Raw genomic sequence first — 24220 nt, 5'->3', positions numbered from 1 at the left:
GAATTTGGTTATAACGTGTTTGTCTTGCTAGTTTAACATGAACTTGTTTTGTAGCACGATGGATGAACATGGCTGGTTTATCTATGTACTAACCATTTTGCTGGTATTATCTGAATTTGGTTATAACATCTCTTTGTTTTGCTAATTTAACATGAACTTGTTTTGTGGCAGGATAGATGAACATGGCTGGTTTATCTGTGTACTAACCATTTTGCTGGTACTTGAGTATTATCTAAATTTGGTTATAACATCTTTGTTTTGCTAGTTTAATATGAACTTGTTTTGTGACAGGATAGATGAACATGGCTGGTTTATCTGTGTACTAACCATTTTGCTGGTATTATCTGAATTTGGTTGTAACATCTGTTTGTCTTGCTAGTTTAACATGAACTTGTTTTGTAGCAGGATAGATGAATATGGCTGGTTTATCTGTGTACTAACCTTTTGCTGGTATTATCTGAATTTGGTTATAACATCTGTTTATCTTGCTAGTTTAACATGAACTTGTTTTGTAGCAGGATGGATGAACATTTATCTGTGTACTAACCTTTTTGCTGGTACTTGAGAATTATCTGAATTTGGTTATAACATCTGTTTATCTTGCTAGTTCTCCTATTCAGCCTAAGAGTTTGCATCACCTACTGGAGAAATATAGACCTTTTTGAAAATAAACACTTTCAGATAATGATGAATACATTTTCAGAAAGCGGTTCAGGCATCTGATAATGTATTACTTCTCTTGTGACGTATACCTAACATATTAATTAATCTATTTGTATTACTTCTCTTGTAAGGTATACCTAACATATTAATTAATCTATTTGTATTACTTCTCTTGTGACGTATACCTAACATATTAATTAATCTATTTGTATTACTTCTCTTGTGACGTATACCTAACATATTAATTAATCTATTTGTATTACTTCTCTTGTAAGGTATACCTAACATATTAATTAATCTATTTGTATTACTTCTCTTGTAACGTATACCTAACATATTAATTAATCTATTTGTATTACTTCTCTTCTAAGGTATACCTAACATATTAATTAATCTATTTGTATTACTTCTAAGGTATACCTAACATATTAATTAATAATCTCTATGTTCATTCTTTGGACTGTTACTAAATATGTAAAAGTAATTTTACAACACTCATAATGTTGTCATTATTTATGGTGTTACAGATAAATAACAATAATACTTGAATTATGTAGACACGTTCGCGACATTAAACAGAACATAATTAAAAACAACATATGTAACTTGGGGACTCCAAATGTATTGCATTTATTTAAAATTCGAAATCAAAGCTTTGTTAATATTGTCAGAGTTAAGTCTTGGTTTTGTTATATTACAGAAGAGTTGTGCTTGACATAAATTATTAATAACACTATGTTACCCAAATTTTGTTCCTGGATAGTATGTGTTATTTGCTTATTTTGTAAAAGTACAGAAAATGACCATTATTCCCTTCAAACTTTGCTTCTGTGACCCGGATAATGAAATTTAGAAATTAACCTATTTTCTATGTAAAAACGGACAAATTTGCACATTTTCATTTACACAAAGGTCTGAATAAAACAACATATGAATCAAGATTTACATGTATTTATACTAAAGTTATACAAAAATGTTTAGAAGTGAATAATTTTTCGAGATTTGTGACTGTAATGTAAATCACTTTCACGTATCAGCTCCCAAATATAGTCTCTCATCATGTTTTTGTTATACGATCCCAAGTCACAAAAGCAAAGTTTGAATAGATCTTTTCCATTTACTTTAGGCATAAGCAACTGGGAAATAACACTTTCTGTCCAGGAACAAGAAACAGTAAAAATTTTGTTACATAGTGTAATTAATCATTAGTTCTGTAATGCAGCGATGTAAATATATAAAAAAAGCTTCTATAAGGAAAAGGTATTTGATACAGTTTAATTTAATCACAAATTTTGTTTTTCTAATTAATAGTATAAATCTTCAAAAACTAATCGATAGTAAATTAATATAATGGTTCATGTTTGTTTCTGTATTTTTAATTTTAAAACCTTTAGTTGAAGTAGAACATACAGAAGATGCTGTGTTGGAACACAAAGCAACAACAATTTGTAATTATGATTTTCTATTTACGACACAGAAAATATTTGCTGGCTTCATCATGTGTGCAGTGTTTAAACTTTCCCTTTAACCAAAAAAAACAAAAAAAAACATTAGTTAATAAAGATACGATAAACTAACGTTTTTTATAAATAAAGGAAAACAGTTTGATCCTAATAAATTAAAGTTTAGATCAGTTTATACGAAAAGGGTAAGGTGAACGAATCGCTTTAACTTCTAGTGAGAAAAGATGGTTAATTGTGTGTTTATAATAGATGAACTAGTCTGCTTGACTTTAACAAATTCACAAAATTGTTCCAGGAGGAACGAATGACAGGAAGTTCGTGTGGTAATTCTTGGTTTTTGTGAAACTACAAAAGTAAACCGTGATATTTCGTTAAACTGCATTTTTGTTTTTTTGTGAATACTTATTACCTTCTGTGACAAGTGTGAGGGCTTATAACGCTAAAATTCTAGTTTCGATAGCCGTGCTGAGAAGAGCATATACAACGCATTTGAGTTCAACAGTAAGTCGTATATAAATACTAGGAAATGTGTCGTGATAACTCAGTTGTTATCTCGCCAGCTACACATTTTAATAACGTTACTAAAGTCGTCCGTTTTGCGTTTTCACGTTCAATTTTAACAAATAGCAAGAGATAATTTAAAATTAGTGAGAAAATAGTTATTGCACAGACGAAAATTATTTGGAGGTAGTAAACAATATTTTAGTGTAAAAGCTTTAAGGTGTACTCGATTTGCAATAACTTTTACTGACTAAACGGGCTTTGTGGCTCGGGTGCTCGGTTCTTCATTCACGAACCACGAGGTTGAAACACATCTTCGATCATGTTTGTCGTTTTCGCCGTGGTGGTCTGATGATGTAGTTGTCAACCCACTCCTCGTTATTAAAAATTAATGGTGTGGTGTTGACTCTCCAAAGCCGCAGGAATCGGTATTGAAGATACAAATTATTAAAATTTGATTTTAATAGTGTGTGTAAGTATTTGTAGTTCAAATGGTGGTTTAAGATTCAATCTAGTAGCATTATATTTTTAAAATGTTTTTGGTAGGAGCATACCACCAGCCTTATCCAGAAATGTCAACGCCAGATTACTCCAAAATTATTTCTCACAAAACTTTACTCCATCCTGTCACTAGCAAAAATATGGATGGCTAGTGTATATGGCCCTCTAGTGTCTTTAAGCGAAAATTCAACAAAACAAATATTAAATTTTCAAGGAACTTAGGATAAAGTTAATTTTTTTCTTTTGTTTTTTTTAATTATAAAATAATTATTATATGAAAAACTGATATCCTGAATTATTGTTCAAATTAATTAACCACCTAATAAGAAATACTCGAAATAGTGGTGTGATTTGTTTTTTGTGCAACATTTCTTAATATATCAATGATAGATTAGAAGGCAGCTAGTAAACCCTTTAACTAATTATCTACCAACAAATAGTGGGGTTGACGAATTAGTGTTTCGTGTTAACCAAAGATAGACGATGGATTATCTGTGCTATGCTTTCAGCACCATAAGAGAGTGACCAATAAACTATATTAAAACGAAAAAAAAGTAAAATAAATATGTAAAAGAATGAAATTTTAGAAATCACTAAGATGATGATATTGTAAAGATTTAGCGATGAAGCTCGTCTCCTTAACTTTGTTTAATTTCAAAAGGTAAAGGTGCAGAAATTACCCGCCAATTTCTAATCATACTATGGCTTGAGGTTAAATATACTAAAAATCATTTTAGTTCATGCGGATTGTAACAACGGCTTTTCGTGAAATATTTTGATATTAGTATTGTAACACTAACCCAGTAATCATGTAAATAGTTTAATCAAAAAAGGTTTGTAATTTCTTAAACTAGCTTATGCAGCGTTTCTCAAGCTGGAGTCCACAAATCATATTCGAAGTTTCATAAAAAATATCTTTCGTAAAATATATTTATATCAATCTAAACATTTAATTTTGAAATACAATTTTCCATGTACGCAAATATTTATTTTTTAAATCAATGACAGGTTTGGGAGCAGAGAAAATTTTTAATTACAAATACCCTTAGGTTATTAACGTTTGAAGATTTCTGTCCTAGCTGTTTGACCTTTCTACTCTAGGTATAAAGCACATATATAGTTTTTAATGGATAAAAAATGAATATAGGGCTTGGTAAGATAAAAACATTTTTCTCGTTTTTTTCGCCGCCCCAGTAGCACGGCGGACTTACGATGCTAGAAACTGGGTTTCGATGCTCGTTGTAGGCAGAGCACAGGTAGCCCCTTGTGTAACTTAATTACAAACAAAGAAACTAGTTCTATCTGAAAATCTTGAACAAACTGAATCTTTAAAAAGAGCGGTTGCCTTTTCTCTAGCTCCCACGATGAGTAATCTAAAATCCTATGTTATTTATTTTATCAAAAGTAATACGATATATATATATATATCTTTAATACAAAAATGGGCGTTGTTACTAAATCATTTCAAATTTTGCAAAACAACATTTTACTAATATTAAAGGCTGCAAGTAGCTCGGGGCGAATTATGACGGATTATAACTTAAAAATAGGGTTTCGAATACATAATTGTATAGTTTTGGGTTTAACAATTAACAAAATGCCAGAGTAAAACACACTTTCTCGTGGCTGTTGCTATGGCAACACGAAGTATCATAAAAGTTATGTTTAAATCGTGTCCATTCAGGCATAAGAGTTTATTGAGTTAAAAGTAGGCCTAATTTAAGTGCAAAAATTATATGTATTTTTAAAAGTAGAAACTTATGACTGGAATTATAGATTTATGCTTCGGCAATCAGTAATTACGCTTAATATTAGGAAATACTTATAAATTATATCACATGTTAAAAGGACAACAGAATATTATCGCATTAAATTTGGATAATTGGCGTTAGTACTATTATGAGTAATAATTGAATTGTAATTCAACCATTATGTACATATATGCTGTTCGGATTTGCCCTGTTCTTACCAGAGTTAAGCCATATTGTTATTAATATGCGATTTAAGTAACATCTATAATGTGGCACGGATACCACATATTTCTTTCTTTTAATTTTTAATAATAATGAATGTTATTGAATATTAAATTATTTAAATAATAATACGTATTTTATATTTAAATTTTATGTTATAAAACAGACATGTATTGTTATGGAAACAACAATCCTTGGAAATTTTCCAAAAGCTTAGATGTCTCATCCTGGAAGTTCAAAGATATGGAACGTTCAGAAAGCTCCTCATTTCGACCTTTGAGTAATACTAACAGTGAATTATCAGAAAATACAAAAACAAGTAATGTCAAGAAGAGTGTTATTCCTGAAGATAAATTTAACACATACAGTACAAGAATGCCAAAGCATCAAGATCAAGACAAAAGACTGAAAGATTTTGATGAACTAATGTTGAAATATCAAAAACAAATACTTTGTGAAAGTTTACAAGCACAATTGGACCCATCTGTAGGTAGAAGTTAGATTTTTTCAACGTCTTTAAAATAATGAGTAGTTATACATGTTTTAAGCTATACTTAACACTAATTAGTGAATCTATTAAGAAGCCTTGTTTTATATAGATATGTACTGCTTACAAGGGTTTTTCTAGTTGTAATATTCCATGTAATAAGATTTGTTTAAACAATAACAGCCATTTTAACTAAATATTATCTATTAATTTAGTAGCATTGAGTATAAAGTAAGGTGGTGGACAGACAAACCCTATGTTTTAAGAACTAGTAAGAATTTTCAATACAAATTAAGGTCCTAATTGCTAATTTGGTCAATATTTGTTTTTTATTACTAATGGAGCAACAATTTCTAAATATTTCATAAGAAATCTGAATGATAACCCATACCTGTGACAGTTAAGTGTAGACATATCTAGTTAATAGAAGATTGATACACAAACATATTTATTTATGATCATATCTGTCACTATTATTGAACATTTTGATACACGTACAAATAATAAATTTAACAGACACTTTGGGCAGATTTCATAATTTGTGTTGGTTTTAGACTGCATGTGAAATGTATTCTTTAAAAATCTGATGTGGTTCTAACACTGGTTAGATGTATTTTATAACAACATGTATTATGGTTAAATTCTTTACTCAAACAGTTTTTAGACATTGTTATGATACACTATAGCTATGGTGTGTTATTTGTGGTCGCTGTGTCACCGTTTGCATGGAACAACTTTTAAGTTTTCAATTCCATCGTAAGTTTGCCAATTATTGTAGTAAATCACACCTGAAGAAGTTATAAAAACAAACCACTGAGCAAATAAAAAACTTTGTTATATATATAAATATATATATCTACAGAGTGGCCCGTAAGCCCCTACCCATCCACATATCTTATGTATCCAGTGTATCTGTGTGCTGTCCCTCATTCTCGCTGCATAATATTATGCGACATCATGTTCTGTGAGACATTTTCCTCAACATAGCAGGGGTTATTGTTCCAAATGCCGTGGTAACAGCTGCCTTCAACTCATTAGTATTATAACGTTGTTTATAATAACATATGGATGGGTAGGAACTTACAGGCCACCCTGTATTATGCTATTTACAGAATCAAACTGACAACAGTTTGGTTTTTTGTTTGTATTAGATACTTCATTTTGTGAAAGATATTCTCCAATTGGAACTTCCAGAAACAGATGATCACGTGAATGCCAGAGATGAAAGTGGAACAAAAAATTCTGTCAGTGACGAAGAATCCAGTCGGTACATTTTCCAACCTCTTGTCAGACTTAAGTTTAGTATGGTTATCAAGTGACTGGTCTATAGCATGGTGAACATCAAGAAGCTATTTTGAAACTTCTAGCTTGTAAAGATGTTAATGGATAATGTATATAGTAACTACACTATTCATAATGTATGGACAACAAGGGACAATTTGTCCTAAGTAACCATATTATTCATAATGTATGGACAACAAGGAACAATTTGTCCCTTTATAGTTGTCTCTGCACATTTACCTTTGATAAAAGTCAAAATTTAAATGTCATTTTCCTTAAAGTTCTGGTCTCCCATTATTTCTGATCACAAGTCATTTAACATGTCAATTTCCTTATTAGAAAAATAAAATCTTAAACAGAACATAGTCTGTATTTTCCAAACCTTGAATTTTTATCTTGTTACATTCAGAATATTGCACATAAAGCTGTGGACCTTTATCTTATTGTTTTACCATTGTAAACTTCTATGAGATTACATTTTAACCTATTGTATCTCAGAACGGCTGGTATGGGTATTAACACTTTTATTGATAAGCAGAGAACAACATTTCGATCTTCCTAAGGTTAACTTGAAGATGACCTAGGAAGGCCAAAATGTTGTTCTCTGCTTATCAGTAAAAGTGTTAATACCAATACCAGCCGTTCTGAGATACATTTGTATTTCAAGTGGGTTTCTCGTCATCAAGAATGTTTACTCTATTGTTCTGAAGAGTACATACGTTAACAAAGGTTAAACCTATCACTATATGTTAATCTCTCCATCTCCAGAATCATCTTAATAGTTTTTCACTGAACTCACCAATAATTCGATATCTGTTCTTAAATAAGTGGACAGAACTAAACTATGCACAGTATTCTAAGTGAGGCCTAATAGAGAGAGAATTATTTCTTTTAACTTTAAATCATAATATCTGTAAATACACCTTAAATTTCTATTGGATTTGATACTAGTGACAGAGTATTACTCTGATTAATTTAGTAACTAACTTATCCAATGCTGTGTGGAAATACTGTTGTTCAGTCATACTATTGAGTTGGTTGCTGTCTATACTAATATGTAGTTCAATTTATGGTAATTGAAACATAGTATCTTGCACTTACTCTAATTAAAGATTATTTCAATATTTGTTCAACTGTCAAACCAAGTTTTACTCTATTACCTCAACCTTTTCAGTACAGCCAGAAATACCCAAGAATTTCAATTGGCAGACTGCTGATTTACCAATTTTGCCTCAATCCATATCATTCGTGTGAATACAAACAACCTAAAGTTCACCTGACAAACTTTCAATCATAACAAGTTACAAACAGACTTGGACGAATTTGAACAGTCTTCATGAAGGAATGTTATTTTTTGAAATATCAGACCAGATTATTTACTAGAGACAAAGTCTTGAACAAAGGAAAACCGGATAGCTTTATGTGTGAGGAGTGAGTTACATCCTGTTGAGTTGGGGCATATTGGAGACAATAGCAGTGAGACTGATTCAGTTTGGTGACAAAAACCTGCTTGAAATAAAAATGTATCTCAGAACGGCTGGTAGGGGTATTAACACTTTTATTTATAAGCAAAGAACAATGTTTCCATCATCTTCAGGTGAACAAGCCATTCTGAGATACATCAGTCAGTTTGGGTTAGTGTCAGTGAATATAAAGGGAAAAGTTGTAATTTGGATTTCTTATAGACTACCAGTTTAGAAAATAGAAGATAATGAGAAACTGTATAATTAGATCAGGATGGTAGCTGTAAAATGTGTTATTATGGGATATTTTAATATGTGGGGTATTCATTGGGAACATTTGAGTCTGGCAGTGAGGGGCATAGATTTTGGAAATTAAGTGTTTTTTTTTTAATTTCTTGCAAAGCCACATGAGGGCTGTATGCACTAGCTGTCCCTAATTTAGCAATGAGAGACTAAGGGGCAGGCAGCTAGTCATCACCACCCATCAGTAGTTGTGAAGGTTTTGGAGAATGTGATTAAAAGATATATTGTAGAGTCACTTGAAGCAGTTTGATGTAGTGTCAAAGATCCAGCATGAGTTCACTAAGGGAAAGTCTTGTTTAATATATCTTCTGACATTCTTTAAGAATGTTACTACAGGAGTTAGCAAAGGAAACACTGTGCGTTTGTGTTACATTGATTTTCAGAAAGTGTTGATAAGATGCCTCACAAGAGATAAATCTGTGCATGTTAGGGAAATGTTAAATTGGATATAAAATTTGTTGGAAAGTAAAAGCAGAGATTAGTAATAAATGGATCACAGTTACAAGTGGCGTGTCTCAGGGCTCTGTGCTGACTTCTTTACTGGGTCATAGTTACAAGTGGAGTGTCTCAGGGCTCTGTGCTGGCTTCTCTACTGGATCATAGTTACAAGTGGTGTGTCTCAGGGCTCTGTGCTGACTTCTCTACTGGATCATAGTTACAAGTGGTGTGTCTCAAGGCTCTCTGCTGGCTTCTCTACTGGATCATAGTTACAAGTTGTGTGTCTCAGGGCTCTGTGCTGGCTTCTTCATTGGATCATAGTTACAAGTGGTGTGTCTCGGGGCTCTGTGCTGACTTCTCTACTGGATCATAGTTACAAGTGGAATGTCTCAGGGCTCTGTGCTGACTTCTCTACTGGATCATAGTTACAAGTGGTGTGTCTCAGGGCTCTGTGCTGACTCTCTACTGGATCATAGTTACAAGTGGTGTGTCTCAGGGCTCTGTGCTGACTTCTCTACTGGATCATAGTTACAAGTGGTGTGTCTCAGGGCTCTGTGCTGACTTCTCTACTGTATCATAGTTACAAGTTGTGTGTCTCAGGGCTCTGTGCTGACTTCTCTACTGGATCATAGTTACAAGTGGTGTATCTCAGGGCTCTGTGCTGACTTCTTTATTGGATCATAGTTACAAGTGGTGTGTCTCAGGGCTCTGTGCTGACTTCTCTAATGGATCATAGTTACAAGTGGTGTATCTCAGGGCTCTGTGCTGACTTCTTTATTGGATCATAGTTACAAGTGGTGTGTCTCAGGGCTTTGTGCTGACTTCTCTACTGGATCATAGTTACAAGTTGTGTGTCTCAGGGCTCTGTACTGACTTCTTTACTGGATCATAGTTACAAGTTGTGTGTCTCAGGGCTCTGTGCTGACTTCTCTACTGGATCATAGTTACAAGTGGTGTGTCTCAGGGCTCTCTGCTGGCTTCTCTACTGGATCATAGTTACAAGTGGAGTGTCTCAGGGCTCTGTGCTGGCTTCTTCATTGGATCATAGTTACAAGTGGTGTGTCTCGGGGCTCTGTGCTGACTTCTCTACTGGATCATAGTTACAAGTGGTGTGTCTCAGGGCTTTGTGCTGACTTCTCTACTGGATCATAGTTACAAGTTGTGTGTCTCAGGGCTCTGTACTGACTTCTTTACTGGATCATAGTTACAAGTTGTGTGTCTCAGGGCTCTGTGCTGACTTCTCTACTGGATCATAGTTACAAGTGGTGTGTCTCAGGGCTCTCTGCTGGCTTCTCTACTGGATCATAGTTACAAGTTGTGTGTCTCAGGGCTCTGTGCTGGCTTCTTCATTGGATCATAGTTACAAGTGGTGTGTCTCGGGGCTCTGTGCTGACTTCTCTACTGGATCATAGTTACAAGTGGTGTGTCTCAGGGCTCTGTGCTGACTTCTCTAATGGATCATAGTTACAAGTGGTGTGTCTCAGGGCTCTGTGCTGACTTCTCTACTGGATCATAGTTACAAGTGGTGTGTCTCAGGGCTCTGTGCTGACTTCTCTACTGGATCATAGTTACAAGTGGTGTGTCTCAGGGCTCTGTGCTGACTTCTCTACTGTATCATAGTTACAAGTTGTGTGTCTCAGGGCTCTGTGCTGACTTCTTTATTGGATCATAGTTACAAGTTGTGTGTCTCAGGGCTCTGTGCTGGCTTCTCTACTGTTTGTGATTTATATTTGATGCATTAGGCCAATATGTGCACATCATGTTAAACTATCCACAATTCAAATAATTATTATAGTTGAATTGGGTATACTTTAAATTCTGTGGTTGTGTCTTGGTATTGTTACTCAGATTATTAAAACAGTGTATTATAGCTAGCAATAAGCCTAATAGGGTTTGGGAATCATGTAGAAATATTGAGTAGAAAACAGGGGATATTATTTGTTTCACTGTATAGATTATTTGTAAGACCTCATTTAGGTGTACAGGTTTGAGCTCTATTCCTTAAGTAGGACATTGAAGAAGGTTCATAGAAAACCCACTAGAACTATACCTAGGATGGTGAGATTGTCCATTGAGGCGAGACTACAATCTCTGAACTAGTTTTCTCACAAGAAGAGAAGGACCACACAAGACATAGTTACAGGGTTTAATATTATTAAGGATATTTATGGTCCATCAAACTTTTTACTGTTTAGCAGTAAAAACAATAGGACAAAGGGGCATAAATTCAAATTTTGGCAATGTTGGAGTTGTCTGTAATTTAGACAGTATTACTTTTCAACAGAGTGGTTGGATTTTAGTATGGACTTCCTTCATGGTGGTAGAAATAGTAAATTTAACAGAGTTAAAAAAAAATTGGATAAAAACAGTTGTAGTAACGGATGTTACAGTTGGGAGTTGGAAAGGACATCCGATTTATCTTTGTAAAATTTTATGAAATTCATCAAATATGCTTCAATTATGGAGTATTTTTCATCAATATAATGTAGGTTAATATCAAGTATATTGAGTCCATGTAATTATGATTCAATATTCTTATTATGTAATAGTTCTTTTGTTAGTAGCACATACTTTAGAAATGTAGTTTTAGTGGTACGTACTTTAATCATGTATTTTTAGTAGTACGTACTTTAATCATGTATTTTTAGTAGTACGTACTTTAATCACGTATTTTTAGTAGTACGTACTTTAATCACGTGTTTTTAGTAGTACGTACTTTAATCACGTGTTTTTAGTAGTACGTACTTTAATCACGTATTTTTAGTAGTACATGTACTTTAATCCGCGTATTTTTTTAGTAGTGCACGCACTTTAATCACGATTTTTAGTAGCACGCACTTAATCAATGTTTTTTTAGTAGTATCGCACTTAATCATGTGTTTTTTTAGTAGTACGTACTTTAATCCACGTGTTTTTTAGTAGCACGTACTTTAATCACGTGTTTTTAGTAGTACGTACTTTAGTCGTGTATTTTTAGTAGTACGTACTTTAATCATGTGTTTTTAGTAGTACGTACTTTAGTCGTGTATTTTTAGTAGTACGTACTTTAATCATGTGTTTTTAGTAGTACGTACTTTAATCATGTGTTTTTAGTAGTATGTACTCTAGTCATGTATTTTTAGTAGTACATACTTTAATCATGTATTTTTAGTAGTACATACTTTAGTCATGTGTTTTTAGTAGTATGTACTTTAGTCATGTATTTTTAGTATTATGTACTTTAATCATGTATTTTTAGTAGTACATACTTTAATCATATATTTTTAGTAGTACATACTTTAATCATGTATTTTTAGTAGTATGTACTTTGATCATGTATTTTTAGTAGTACGTACTTTGATCATGTATTTTTAGTAGTACGTTTACTTAGTCGTGTTTTTTAGTAGTACATACTTTAATCATGTGTTTTTTAGTAGTGCGTACTTTAGTCGTGTATTTTTTAGTAGTAATGCACTTTAGTCGTGTATTTTAGTAGTATGCATTCTTTAATCATGTGTTTTAGTAGTACATACTAAAAACACGATTAAAGTAGTAATGCACTTTAGTCATGTATTTTAGTAGTACTACTTTAATCCTGTATTTTTAGTAGTATGTACTTTAATCCTGTATTTTTAGTAGTATGTACTTTAATCCTGTATTTTTAGTAGTACATACTTTAATCATGTATTTTAGTAGTAGTGCATTACTTTAGTCGTGTGTTTTTAGTAGTACATACTTTAATCATGTGTTTTTAGTAGTACGTACTTTAGTCGTGTATTTTTAGTAGTACGTACTTTAATCATGTGTTTTTAGTAGTACATACTAAAAACACATGATTAAAGTAGTACGTACTTTAGTCATGTATTTTTAGTAGTACTACTTTAATCCTGTATTTTTAGTAGTATGTACTTTAATCCTGTATTTTTAGTAGTACATACTTTAATCATGTATTTTTAGTAGTACATACTTTAATCATGTATTTTTAGTAGTACATACTTTAGTCGTGTGTTTTTAGTAGTACATACTTTAATCATGTGTTTTTAGTAGTACGTACTTTAGTCGTGTATTTTTAGTAGTACGTACTTTAATCATGTGTTTTTAGTAGTACATACTAAAAACACATGATTAAAGTAGTACGTACTTTAGTCATGTATTTTTAGTAGTACTACTTTAATCCTGTATTTTTAGTAGTATGTACTTTTAATCCTGTATTTTTAGTAGTATGTACTTTAATCCTGTATTTTTTTAGTAGTACATACTTTAATCATGTATTTTTAGTAGTGCGCACTTTAGTCGTGTGTTTTTAGTAGTACATACTTTAATCATGTGTTTTTTAGTAGTAACGTGCTTTAATCGTGTATTTTTTTAGTAGTAACGCACTTTAATCATGTGTTTTTAGTAGTACATACTAAAAACACATGATTAAAGTAGTAGTCGACTTTAGTCATGTATTTTTAGTAGTACTACTTTAATCCTGTATTTTTAGTAGTATGTACTTTAATCCTGTATTTTTAGTAGTACATACTTTAATCATGTATTTTTAGTAGTACATACTTTAATCATGTATTTTTTAGTAGTACATACTTTAATCGTGTGTTTTTTTAGTAGTACATACTTTAATCATGTGTTTTTAGTAGTAACGCACTTTAGTCGTGTATTTTTTAGTAGATGCGTGCTTTAATCATGTGTTTTTAGTAGTACATACTAAAACACATGATTAAAGTAGTACGCTTTAGTCATGTATTTTTAGTAGTACTACTTTAATCCTGTATTTTTAGTAGTATGTACTTTAATCCTGTATTTTAGTAGTACATACTTTAATCATGTATTTTTAGTAGTACATACTTTAATCATGTGTTTTTAGTAGTACATACTTTAATCATGTATTTTTATAGTATTGGTAAATTATAATTGAACTTAGAAGAGAACAAAGTTAGAAATTAAAACGTTTGAAGAAGAGAGTGAATATATATTACAACACTAAATATATATTACAACACTAAATATATATTACAACACTAAATATATTACAACACTAAATATATATTACAACACTGAATATATATTACAACACTAAATATATTACAACACTAAATATATATTACAACACTGAGAAAACACAATATTTCCAGTACACAATACACTTATATATTCAAATAGTGGAATCAGTTTATGTCACACCCTCTTGGGTTATGGTCTTACTGTTGTATTAGAAACTTTTGTAATTTAACTTGATACATGATTCATTTTCAGGATAAGGAGTTTAGGTTCTGTCACCACGAAAAGCCCTACAAGTCCCTTCTTAAAACATTACAGTATACTAAAGATGAAGATACATATCTCCATGAGCAGACAGAGATGTCAAAAGAATTAGTAAGTCATCAGATAAACAAGCTTTGTACATATAGATCTCTTACAAAACACAATTTATAATTATTGAAATTTAAAGTACATTTGTTTAATGCATGATACCTGAATTCATGTTTTACCCTTGTGCAGTATTTTCTTATTAATGTAAACCTAAATGTGTGTATATGTTTATTATGAAACACCTTGGTTCTAAATGTGTGTGTATGTTTATAATGAAACACCTTGGTTCTAAATGTGTGTGTATGTTTATTATGAAACACCTTGGTTCTAAATGTGTGTATATGTTTATTATGAAACACCTTGGTTCTAAATGTGTGTGTATGTTTATTATGAAACACCTTGGTTCTAAATGTGTGTGTATGTTTATTATGAAACACCTTGGTTCTAAATGTGTATACATGTTTATAATGAAACACCTTGGTTCTAAATGTGTGTGTATGTTTATTATGAAACACCTTGGTTCTAAATGTGTGTGTATGTTTATTATGAAACACCTTGGTTCTAAATGTGTGTATATGTTTATTATGAAACACCTTGGTTCTAAATGGTGTATATGTTTATTATGAAACACCTTGGTTCTAAATGTGTGTATGTTTATTATGAAACACCTTGGTTCTAAATGTGTGTATATGTTTATTATGAAACACTTTGGTTCTAAATGTGTGTATATGTTTATAATGTAACACCTTGGTTCTAAATGTGTGTACATGTTTATTATGAAACACCTTGGTTCTAAATGTGTGTATATGTTTATTATGAAACACCTTGGTTCTAAATGTGTGTGTATGTTTATTATGAAACACCTTGGTTCTAAATGTGTGTACATGTTTATAATGAAACACCTTGGTTCTAAATGTGTGTATGTGTTTATTATGAAACACCTTGGTTCTACTTCTATATTAAAAGTATTTATTCTAATAGAATTACTGACATCTTCATTTATAAATCATTCTTTAAAGGTTTTTGAGACTGAAATGTTTGGTTTTCCAGTTCAAAAACCAATATAAATTAATTTGGGTGTTTCATTTCTGAGGTTGAATATTTATATTTCACTAAGCCTTACTTGTGTCTTGTTTCATAATAATATTAATCTTCAGGAAAATCACATTGAAAATGTCACCAAAGGATTCTGTGACTGGGCAACAAAACTTAGTCAAAGTACAAATAACACACAGCCCTTAACAAGCACGGAGCTTCAGAAATGTTTATTTCAGGAGATGACCAACTGACTCCAGACATGTTCATACCTATTTCAATACAAGATCTTACCGTAATCCCACGGGAAATACGACATCTACAGCAATATCCATCAAAAGGAGAAAAGTTAGAGAAACTTCTGAAGAAATATGTAAGTATTACATTGAATGGTTCTGTTCATACTGAAATGGTGTTTTATGATTTATAAAAATAAAGTAATAGTAAAACAATAAAACTTGTATAAACAGTACTAATGTATTAGCTACTACACTGTCAAACCCTTACGTCAATCTTCATTAGAAAATGAGTTCCATGTTAAGTTTACGTTAATTATGGATTGTAGTGATACTTGTCCTTTACAAAAAGAAAGGAAGACAAACTACAACAACATACCATGGTATGACCAGGTCAAACTACAACAACATATCATGGATCTTGGTATCACCAGGTCAAACTACAACAACATACCATGGATCTTGGTATCACGAGGTCAAACTACAACAACATACCATGGATCTTGGTATCACCAGGTCAAACTACAACAACATACCATGGATCTTGGTATCACCAGGTCAAACTACAACAACATACCATGGATCTTGGTATCACGAGGTCAAACTACAACAACATACCATGGATCTTGTATCACCAGGTCAAACTACAACAACATACCATGGATCTTGGTATCACCAGGTCAAACTACAACAACATACCATGGATCTTGGTATCACCAGGTCAAACTACAACAACATACCATGGATCTTGGTATCACCAGGTCAAACTACAACAACATACCATGGATCTTGGTATCACCAGGTCAAACTACAAAAACATATCATGGATCTTGGTATTACCAGGTCAAACTACAACAACATACCATGGATCTTGGTATCACCAGGTCAAACTACAACAACATACCATGGATCTTGGTATCACCAGGTCAAACTACAACAACATACCATGGACCTTGGTATCACCAGGTCAAACTACAACAACATACCATGGATCTTGGTATCACCAGGTCAAACTACAACAACATACCATGTATCTTGGTATCACCGGGTCAAACTGCAACAACATACCATGGATCTTGGTATCACCAGACAAGACATCTAAAATAAATGAATGGATCAGAAAGGAAATTGAGTAAATGACCTCTCACTGATATTAAAGAACAAAGAAGGAATTGGGCAGGTCATGTGGCACAGAAACAGACATCAAGTGAGAAACTGGCAAACAAGAGAAAGTGGACAAATACCAAAAACAGTGTAGAGATGAGGATCAGAAAGTTATACAACTCCAATGACAAAAGTAGTGTAATTGTGCCCCATTGGATTGAAGTTCATTAATCAAGACACTCTTAGATTCTGATTTCTGGGATGATATAGTTTGTATTTAACAATTAGAGATAAATCTTTGCAAATTCAATATGTAATAGATTTTGACCTTTCATAAAGTTAACGATGAAACCTTTATGTGCCAGAGTTGTCTTACTAATATTAACACTTTATTGTTTTATAATGTGTGTGTCAGTTGTTCCTGTTAAGGTGAAAGTTAAAATATTTCTTACAAACCAAACTGTCAGTAAATTTTCATGTTTTCATTTAATATACTTTTATAGCATTCTGATTAACTTGTCATAATTATTCTTATTGTTTCCTAATAATACAGTATCATAAATCACACATTAAAAATATATATTTGTCTTTATATTTGAGGCACTATTTTCAAGAAAGGTTGTATTTTATTTTGAAAATTTTGTTTTATATTAACATAAACCTCATTAGTGAACATCAGTTTAACATGTATAATTTTAACTTTAGGAAAATAAAAAAGCAACTGGTAAGAACCAGAGAATTGTTTGGTATTTAAAACCAACTTTGTGGTTTCAAAATTCCCAAATTATGGATGAAAAGACACTTTGACTAACAAAAAGAAAACTCAACAACTTCAATGGGCTTGGTAGGTTATTACAGTTACTTGTTAAGTTGTAACAGTTACTCATTGTTCTAAGTTGTAACAGTTACTCGTTGTTCTAAGTTGTAACAGTTACTCGTTGTTCTAAGTTGTAACAGTTACCCGTTGTTCTAAGTTGTAACAGTTACCCGTTGTTCTAAGTTGTAACAGTTACCGTTGTTCTAAGTTGTAACAGTTACCTCAGTTGTTCTAAGTTGTAACAGTTACTCGTTGTTCTAAGTTGTAACAGTTAACCGTTGTTCTAAGTTGTAACAGTTAACCACTTGTTCTAAGTTGTAACAGTTACCGTTGTTCCGGTTGTTGTAACAGTTACCGTTGTCCTAAGTTGTAACAGTTAACCGTTGTTCTAAGTTGTAACAGTTACTCGTTGTCCTAAGTTGTAACAGTTGTTCGTTGCTATTAAAGCTGTAACAGTTAGCCGTTGTTCTAAGTTGTAACAGTTACCCTGTTGTTCTAAGTTGTAACAGTTATTCTGTTGTTCTAAGTTGTAACAGTTATCCGTTGTTTAAAGCTGTAACAGTTCACCGTTGTTTAAAGCTGTAACAGTTAACCCGTTGTTTAAAGCTGTAACAGTTACCCACTGTTTTAAGTTGTAACAGTTACCTGTTGTTTAAAGGTATTACAGTTACCTACTGTTTTAAGTTGTAACAGTTACCCATTGTTTTAAGTTGTAACAGTTACCCATTGTTTTAAGGTATTACAGTTACCTGTTGTTTTAATCTATTACAGTTACCTACTGTTTTAAGGCACTATATTCTTCTCTGTTTATGTTGTTACATGTTGTACTTTAGAAGAATGTTATACCACTTTAAAACTGTAATTTCACATTTCTGCTACAGTGAGTTTTGTTTAACTGAGTATCAGTTATGAAACGACTTGTTTTTTTATAGTATAACTGATTTTTCAGTATTTCAGGTAATTAATTACAATTATATTTCAGGACCCTGAGTTAAAGTCATGCACATTTCTCAAGCATAATCAATTTGTGAAAGACAATAAATTAACGTTACCAAAGGTCAGTCAAGTGTTTCCTCTTTAATGTAGACATCTAACAGTTAAGTGTGTGTGTATGTCTCAAATCATTAGTCACTTGACCCAGCAGGTACTAGTTTAAGCTGTATAAAACAGGAAACCCATCAGACATTTCCTGAAGCCCACTTGTAGTCAGGTAAGATTAATTATCTGTCATGAAAGGTTAAAATATGTTACAAGAATAAGAAACCTTCCTTGCCACATTGTGCCGTTATTGTGCCTGAGATACTTCAGTAGAAATGCCATATTTTCTAGTAAGTACATATAAGAGTTGATTTAAGTAACACCTTGTGTTCATTTTTAAGCCCCAATCATGTCTTACATGAATGGGGTGGGTCCATTAGACCAAAAGCACACTGGAGAACTGATGTTATCACACGCGTGTTAGTAAATACACATATGTTGTACATAAAAAATCAGAACTTAACAAAATTGTTGTTTTTTTGTTAAAGTTATTGACTCTGGCTAGTCTCAGTGCAAGGTGACATTCATGTTAAGAAAAAATATCTTGTTCACTCTTTACTGGCATAACCTCCAGAACTAACTGAATGAACATGTTCTGATGTACTTCAAGTCACACTTGAGTAGCAATGTGAATAAAGAGAGATTAATCAAACTGGTGCTGCTTTATGTCCACCTCATTTCACTCTTAGTTGTAGATTAATCAAACTGGTGCTGCTTTATGTCCACCGTCCATTCTCTCTCAATTGTAGATTAATCAAACTGGTGCTGCTTTATGTCCACCGTCATTTCGCTTTAGTTGAAGATTAATCAAACTGGTGCTGCTTTTATGTCCACCGCCATTTCACTCTAAGTTGTAGATTAATCAAACTGGTATTGCTTTATGTCCACCCTCATTTCTCTTAGTTGTAGATTAATCAAATCAAACTGGTTTTATGTCCACCCTCATTTCTCTCTTAGTTGTAGATTAATCAAATCGGTACTGCTTTATGTCCACCCTCATTTCTCTCTTAGTTGTAGATTAATCAAATCGGTACTGCTTTATGTCCACCCTCATTTCTCTCTTAGTTGTAGATTAATCAAACTGGTGCTGCTTTATGTCCACCGCTATTTCTTGCTCAATTGTAGATTAATCAAACTGGTGCTGCTTTATGTCCACCTCATATTTCATTTAAGTTGTAGATTAATCAAACTGGTATTGCTTTATGTCCACCCTCATTTCTCTCTTAGTTGTAGATTAATCAAACTGGTATTGCTTTATGTCCACCCTCATTTCTCTCTCTTAGTTGTAGATTAATCAAATCGTACTGCTTTATGTCCACCCTCATTTCTCTTTAGTTGTAGATTAATCAAATCGGTACTGCTTTATGTCCACCCTCATTTCTCTTAGTTGTAGATTAATCAAACTGGTACTGCTTTATGTCCACCCTCATTTCTCTCTTAGTTGTAGATTAATCACACTGGTGCTGCTTTATGTCCACCCTCATTTCTCTCTTAGTTGAAGATTAATCAAACTGGTGCTGCTTTATGTCCACCTCATTTCACTCTTAGTTGTAGATTAATCAAACTGGTGCTGCTTTATGTCCACCCCTCATTTCTCTCTTAGTTGTAGATTAATCAAACTGGTGCTGCTTTATGTCCACCCTCATTTCTCTCTTAGTTGTAGATTAATCAAACTGGTTTTGCTTTATGTCCACCTCATTTCTCTTAGTTGTAGATTAATCAAATCGGTACTGCTTTATGTCCACCCTCATTTCTCTCTTAGTTGTAGATTAATCAAATCGGTACTGCTTTATGTCCACCCTCATTTCTCTTAGTTGTAGATTAATCAAATCGGTACTGCTTTATGTCCACCCTCATTTCACTCTTAGTTGTAGATTAATCAAACTGGTGTGCTTTTATGTCCACCCTCATTTCTCTTAGTTGTAGATTAATCAAACTGGTACTGCTTTATGTCCACCCCTTTTTTTCTTAGTTATAGATTAATCAAACTGGTGCTGCTTTTATGTCCACTCATTTCACTCTTAGTTGTAGATTAATCAAACTGGTGCTGCTTTATGTCCACCCTCATTTCACTCTTAGTTGTAGATTAATCAAACTGGTGCTGCTTTATGTCCACCCTCATTTCACTCTTAGTTGTAGATCAAACTGGGCTGCTTTTATCCACCCTCATTTCACTTAGTGATAAATCAAACTGGTGCTGCTTTATGTCCACCCTCATTTCATTCTTAGTTGTAGATTAATCAAACGGTACTGCTTTTATGTCCACCCTCATTTCTCTTAGTTATAGATTAATCAAACTGGTGCTGCTTTATGTCCACCCTCATTTCTCTCTTAGTTATAGATTAATCAAACTGGTGCTGCTTTATGTCCACCCTCATTTCTCTCTTAGTTGTAGATTAATCAAACTGGTGCTGCTTTATGTCCACCCTCATTTCACTCTTAGTTGTAGATTAATCAAACTGGTGCTGCTTTATGTCCACCCTCATTTCTCTTAGTTATAGATTAATCAAACTGGTGCTGCTTTATGTCCACCCTCATTTCACTCTTAGTTGTAGATTAATCAAACTGGTGCTGCTTTATGTCCACCCTCATTTCTCTCTTAGTTATAGATTAATCAAACTGGTGCTGCTTTATGTCCACCCCTCATTTCACTGTTATAGTAGATTAATCAAACTGGTGCTGCTTTATGTCCACCCTCATTTCACTCTTAGTTGTAGATTAATCAAATCGGTACTGCTTTATGTCCACCCTCATTTCACTCTTAGTTATAGATTAATCAAACTGGTGCTGCTTTATGTCCACCTCCATTTCATTCTTAGTTGTAGATGAGTTCTTATGTGGGAACAGAAGCCTTGGCTTCCACTGAAGTCTGAACTGAGAACAGAAGCCCTGGCTTCCACTAAAATCTGAACTGAGAACAAAGCCCCTACTGAAGCCTGAATTGGGAAAATTAACAGAACCTGCCACCAAGTCTGAATTGGGAACAGAATCCCTTGCTTCCACTGAAATTCTGAACTGAGAACAGAAGACCTGGTTTCCACTGAAGTCTGAATTGGGAATGGATATCCTGTCTCACTGAATTCTTAATACATTACTATCAAATTATTCAACAAATTGTCTAAACTCAGCCTCCAACTCTATAAATTGTGATTATTTTCTGAATAAACTTGTTGCTTTTTATCTTCAGTGTTTTTTAAGGTAAATTTGTTTGTACCTTCTCTGCAACACTCATTTAACTAATATAAAAGAAAAATAAAGTTTAAAAATTATAAAACGAAATAGAAATTATGTGTAACAAACTGGTGCTGAGAAAAATAATATATAACTATAACCAGTGATGACAAGAAAACCCACTTGTAGAGAAAAATAATATGCAACTATAATCAGTAAAATATGTAACTATGATCAGTAAAATAATATGTAATCCTATGATCAGTAAAATAAACATGTAACTATGATCAGTAACATAATATGTAAATCTAATAACTAAAAATATATATGTAACTATGATCAGTAAAATAATATGTAACTATAATCAGTAAAATAATATGTAACTATGATCAGTAAAATAATATGTACTATCAATGATCAGTAAAATAATATGTAACTATGAACAGTGTAACGAACTAAGACTTGTCCCTTCCGCTTTAAATTCCTGGATATTTCCGCCTGGGAATATTTATAATATGTGTATGTTTATGTAAAACTTGGAAATTCATAATGTGGGTTGAAGAAAAATTAACTTAAGCCATTCAGAGCAAAGAACAGACATGTATTACATAAGTGAACTAAAAAACTATTCAAATAATTCTTTTTACATTAAAATGTTGGTGACACCTATAACATCTACAGTGTTCATAGCTGTTGTGACACCTATAATATCTGCAGTGTTCATAGCTGTTGTGACACCTATAATATCTGCAGTGTTCATAGCCTGTAGTGGCACCTACAATATCTACAGTGTTCACTGCCGCAGTGGCACCTACAAGACATGCAGTGTTCACAGTCAGAGTGACACCTATAACATCTGCAGTGTTCACAGCTATAGTGGCACCTACAATATCTACAGTGTTCACTGCTGCAGTGGCACCTACAAGACATGCAGTGTTCACAGCCTGTAGTGACACCTATAACATTTGCAGTGTTCACAGTTATAGTGGCACCTACAATATCTGCAGTGTTCATAGCTGTAGTGACACCACAATATATGCAGTGTTCACAGCTATAGTGGCACCTGTTCTACCAGTGTTCACTGCTGCAGTGATACCTACAATATCTGCAGTGTTCATAGCTGTAGTGACACCTACAATATTTGCAGTGTTCATAGCTGTAGTGATAACTATAATATTTGCAGTCTAAATGTAGTGGCACTTGTAATTTCTGCAGTGTCTCTAGATGTAGTGGCACTTGTAATTTCTGCAGGTTAAACATTCTGATGAGTGAATTTCTGTAGAAACTGATCACTATTTAATAATAATTAACTAAATTATTATTACTTTTACAGTTTCTTTCTTCTGGACATGAAGACATGACTTGTAAGAAATGAACAAAGAAATATTTCCAGACTTATTGTTGATGACCTTCTAATTATACTTATTGGTTCAGTTATGGTGGTTTGTGTTCTTAATAAACTCCTATTTTGTATTTAATTTGATAGTTTAGAACTGCCTTCATCATAGACTGCTGAATCGCTTTTTGTTTGTACTTTCTGTCGATCTTTGATTCTTTGTTAACAATCAGCTGTATTGTGTCAATAAATATTTCTAATTGTTAATAGTAAAATCACAGTTTCTGTTTTATTCTTTGTTAACAATCAGCTGTATTGTGTCAATAAATATTTCTAATTGTTAATAGTAGAATCACAGTTTCTGTTTTATTCTTTGTTAACAATCAGCTGTATTGTGTCAATAAATATTTCTAATTGTTAATAGTAAAATCACAGTTTCTGTTTTATTCTTTGTTAACAATCAGCTGTATTGTGTCAATAAATATTTCTAATTGTTAATAGTAGAATCACAGTTTCTGTTTTATTGTTTTCTAAGTATGTATTTTTTTTAAATGGTAAAACATGTTTTCCTTCATGAATTCATTCTAGAAGTCCTCCATTTAAGTTTACTATAGAGTTAGTAATTGATATGTTAAATTAGTTGTTGCATATATAGTGCCAAACAACACTTTGCCAAACATAATTGTATAATTCAATAAAACTCTAGTTTAAAAAAAAGCCAAGGACTGTACAATATTTCTTGTTATTTTTGGAAAATTTCATTTCAAGCTGTTGTTATATATGATCACTTCAACTGAGCCTTAAAGCCATATTCAGATACAACTTGAATTTCCTTACAATGTTTATACATCAAAAGAACTCATTGCTGAATACCATCCCTTTGTCTCTTATATATTAATATGACTGTTTTATTCTTAAGCTTGGTTTCTTATTGTCGGTTTATTTGTTCCATCCTCAATGATTTAAGTAAATTTGGATTTCTAGTTTGTATTTTTCTCACTAAAATCAAGTAACTTAACAGTGGTTCAGAACTTACCAGCCACACAATGAATCCTTCTGTCATGTTTTATATACATACCTAGGCCTAGAACCAAACACTCAGAAAACAAAATTTAATATAG

The 24220-nt window shown here is 32.6% G+C and overlaps 1 protein-coding gene across 4 annotated transcripts; it reads left to right on the top strand.

Moving 5' to 3' along the window:
• Nucleotides 1-4630: 4630 nt before the first annotated feature.
• Nucleotides 4631-23586, top strand: LOC143228689 (uncharacterized). Of its 4 annotated transcripts, XM_076459950.1 has the most exons (6): nt 4631-4923; nt 5268-5587; nt 6740-6855; nt 14306-14425; nt 15520-15770; nt 23097-23586. In XM_076459950.1, coding segments are annotated over exons 2-5 (555 nt in total). In that variant the 5' UTR covers nt 4631-4923; nt 5268-5269; the 3' UTR covers nt 15521-15770; nt 23097-23586. The 4 variants fall into 4 exon arrangements, with proteins under 4 accessions (XP_076316065.1, XP_076316064.1, XP_076316066.1 ...); XM_076459949.1 differs by lacking the exon at nt 23097-23586 and adding an exon at nt 17443-17534 and having other exon boundaries at nt 4631-5587; XM_076459951.1 differs by lacking the exons at nt 14306-14425; nt 15520-15770 and having other exon boundaries at nt 4631-5587; nt 23097-23582.
• Nucleotides 23587-24220: the final 634 nt, after the last annotated feature.

The sequence above is a fragment of the Tachypleus tridentatus genome, chromosome 10, assembly GCF_004210375.1.
Source record: "Tachypleus tridentatus isolate NWPU-2018 chromosome 10, ASM421037v1, whole genome shotgun sequence".
In the NCBI taxonomy this organism is placed as follows: Eukaryota; Metazoa; Arthropoda; class Merostomata; order Xiphosura; family Limulidae; genus Tachypleus; species Tachypleus tridentatus.
This window is presented reverse-complemented; position numbering and strand designations above follow the sequence as displayed.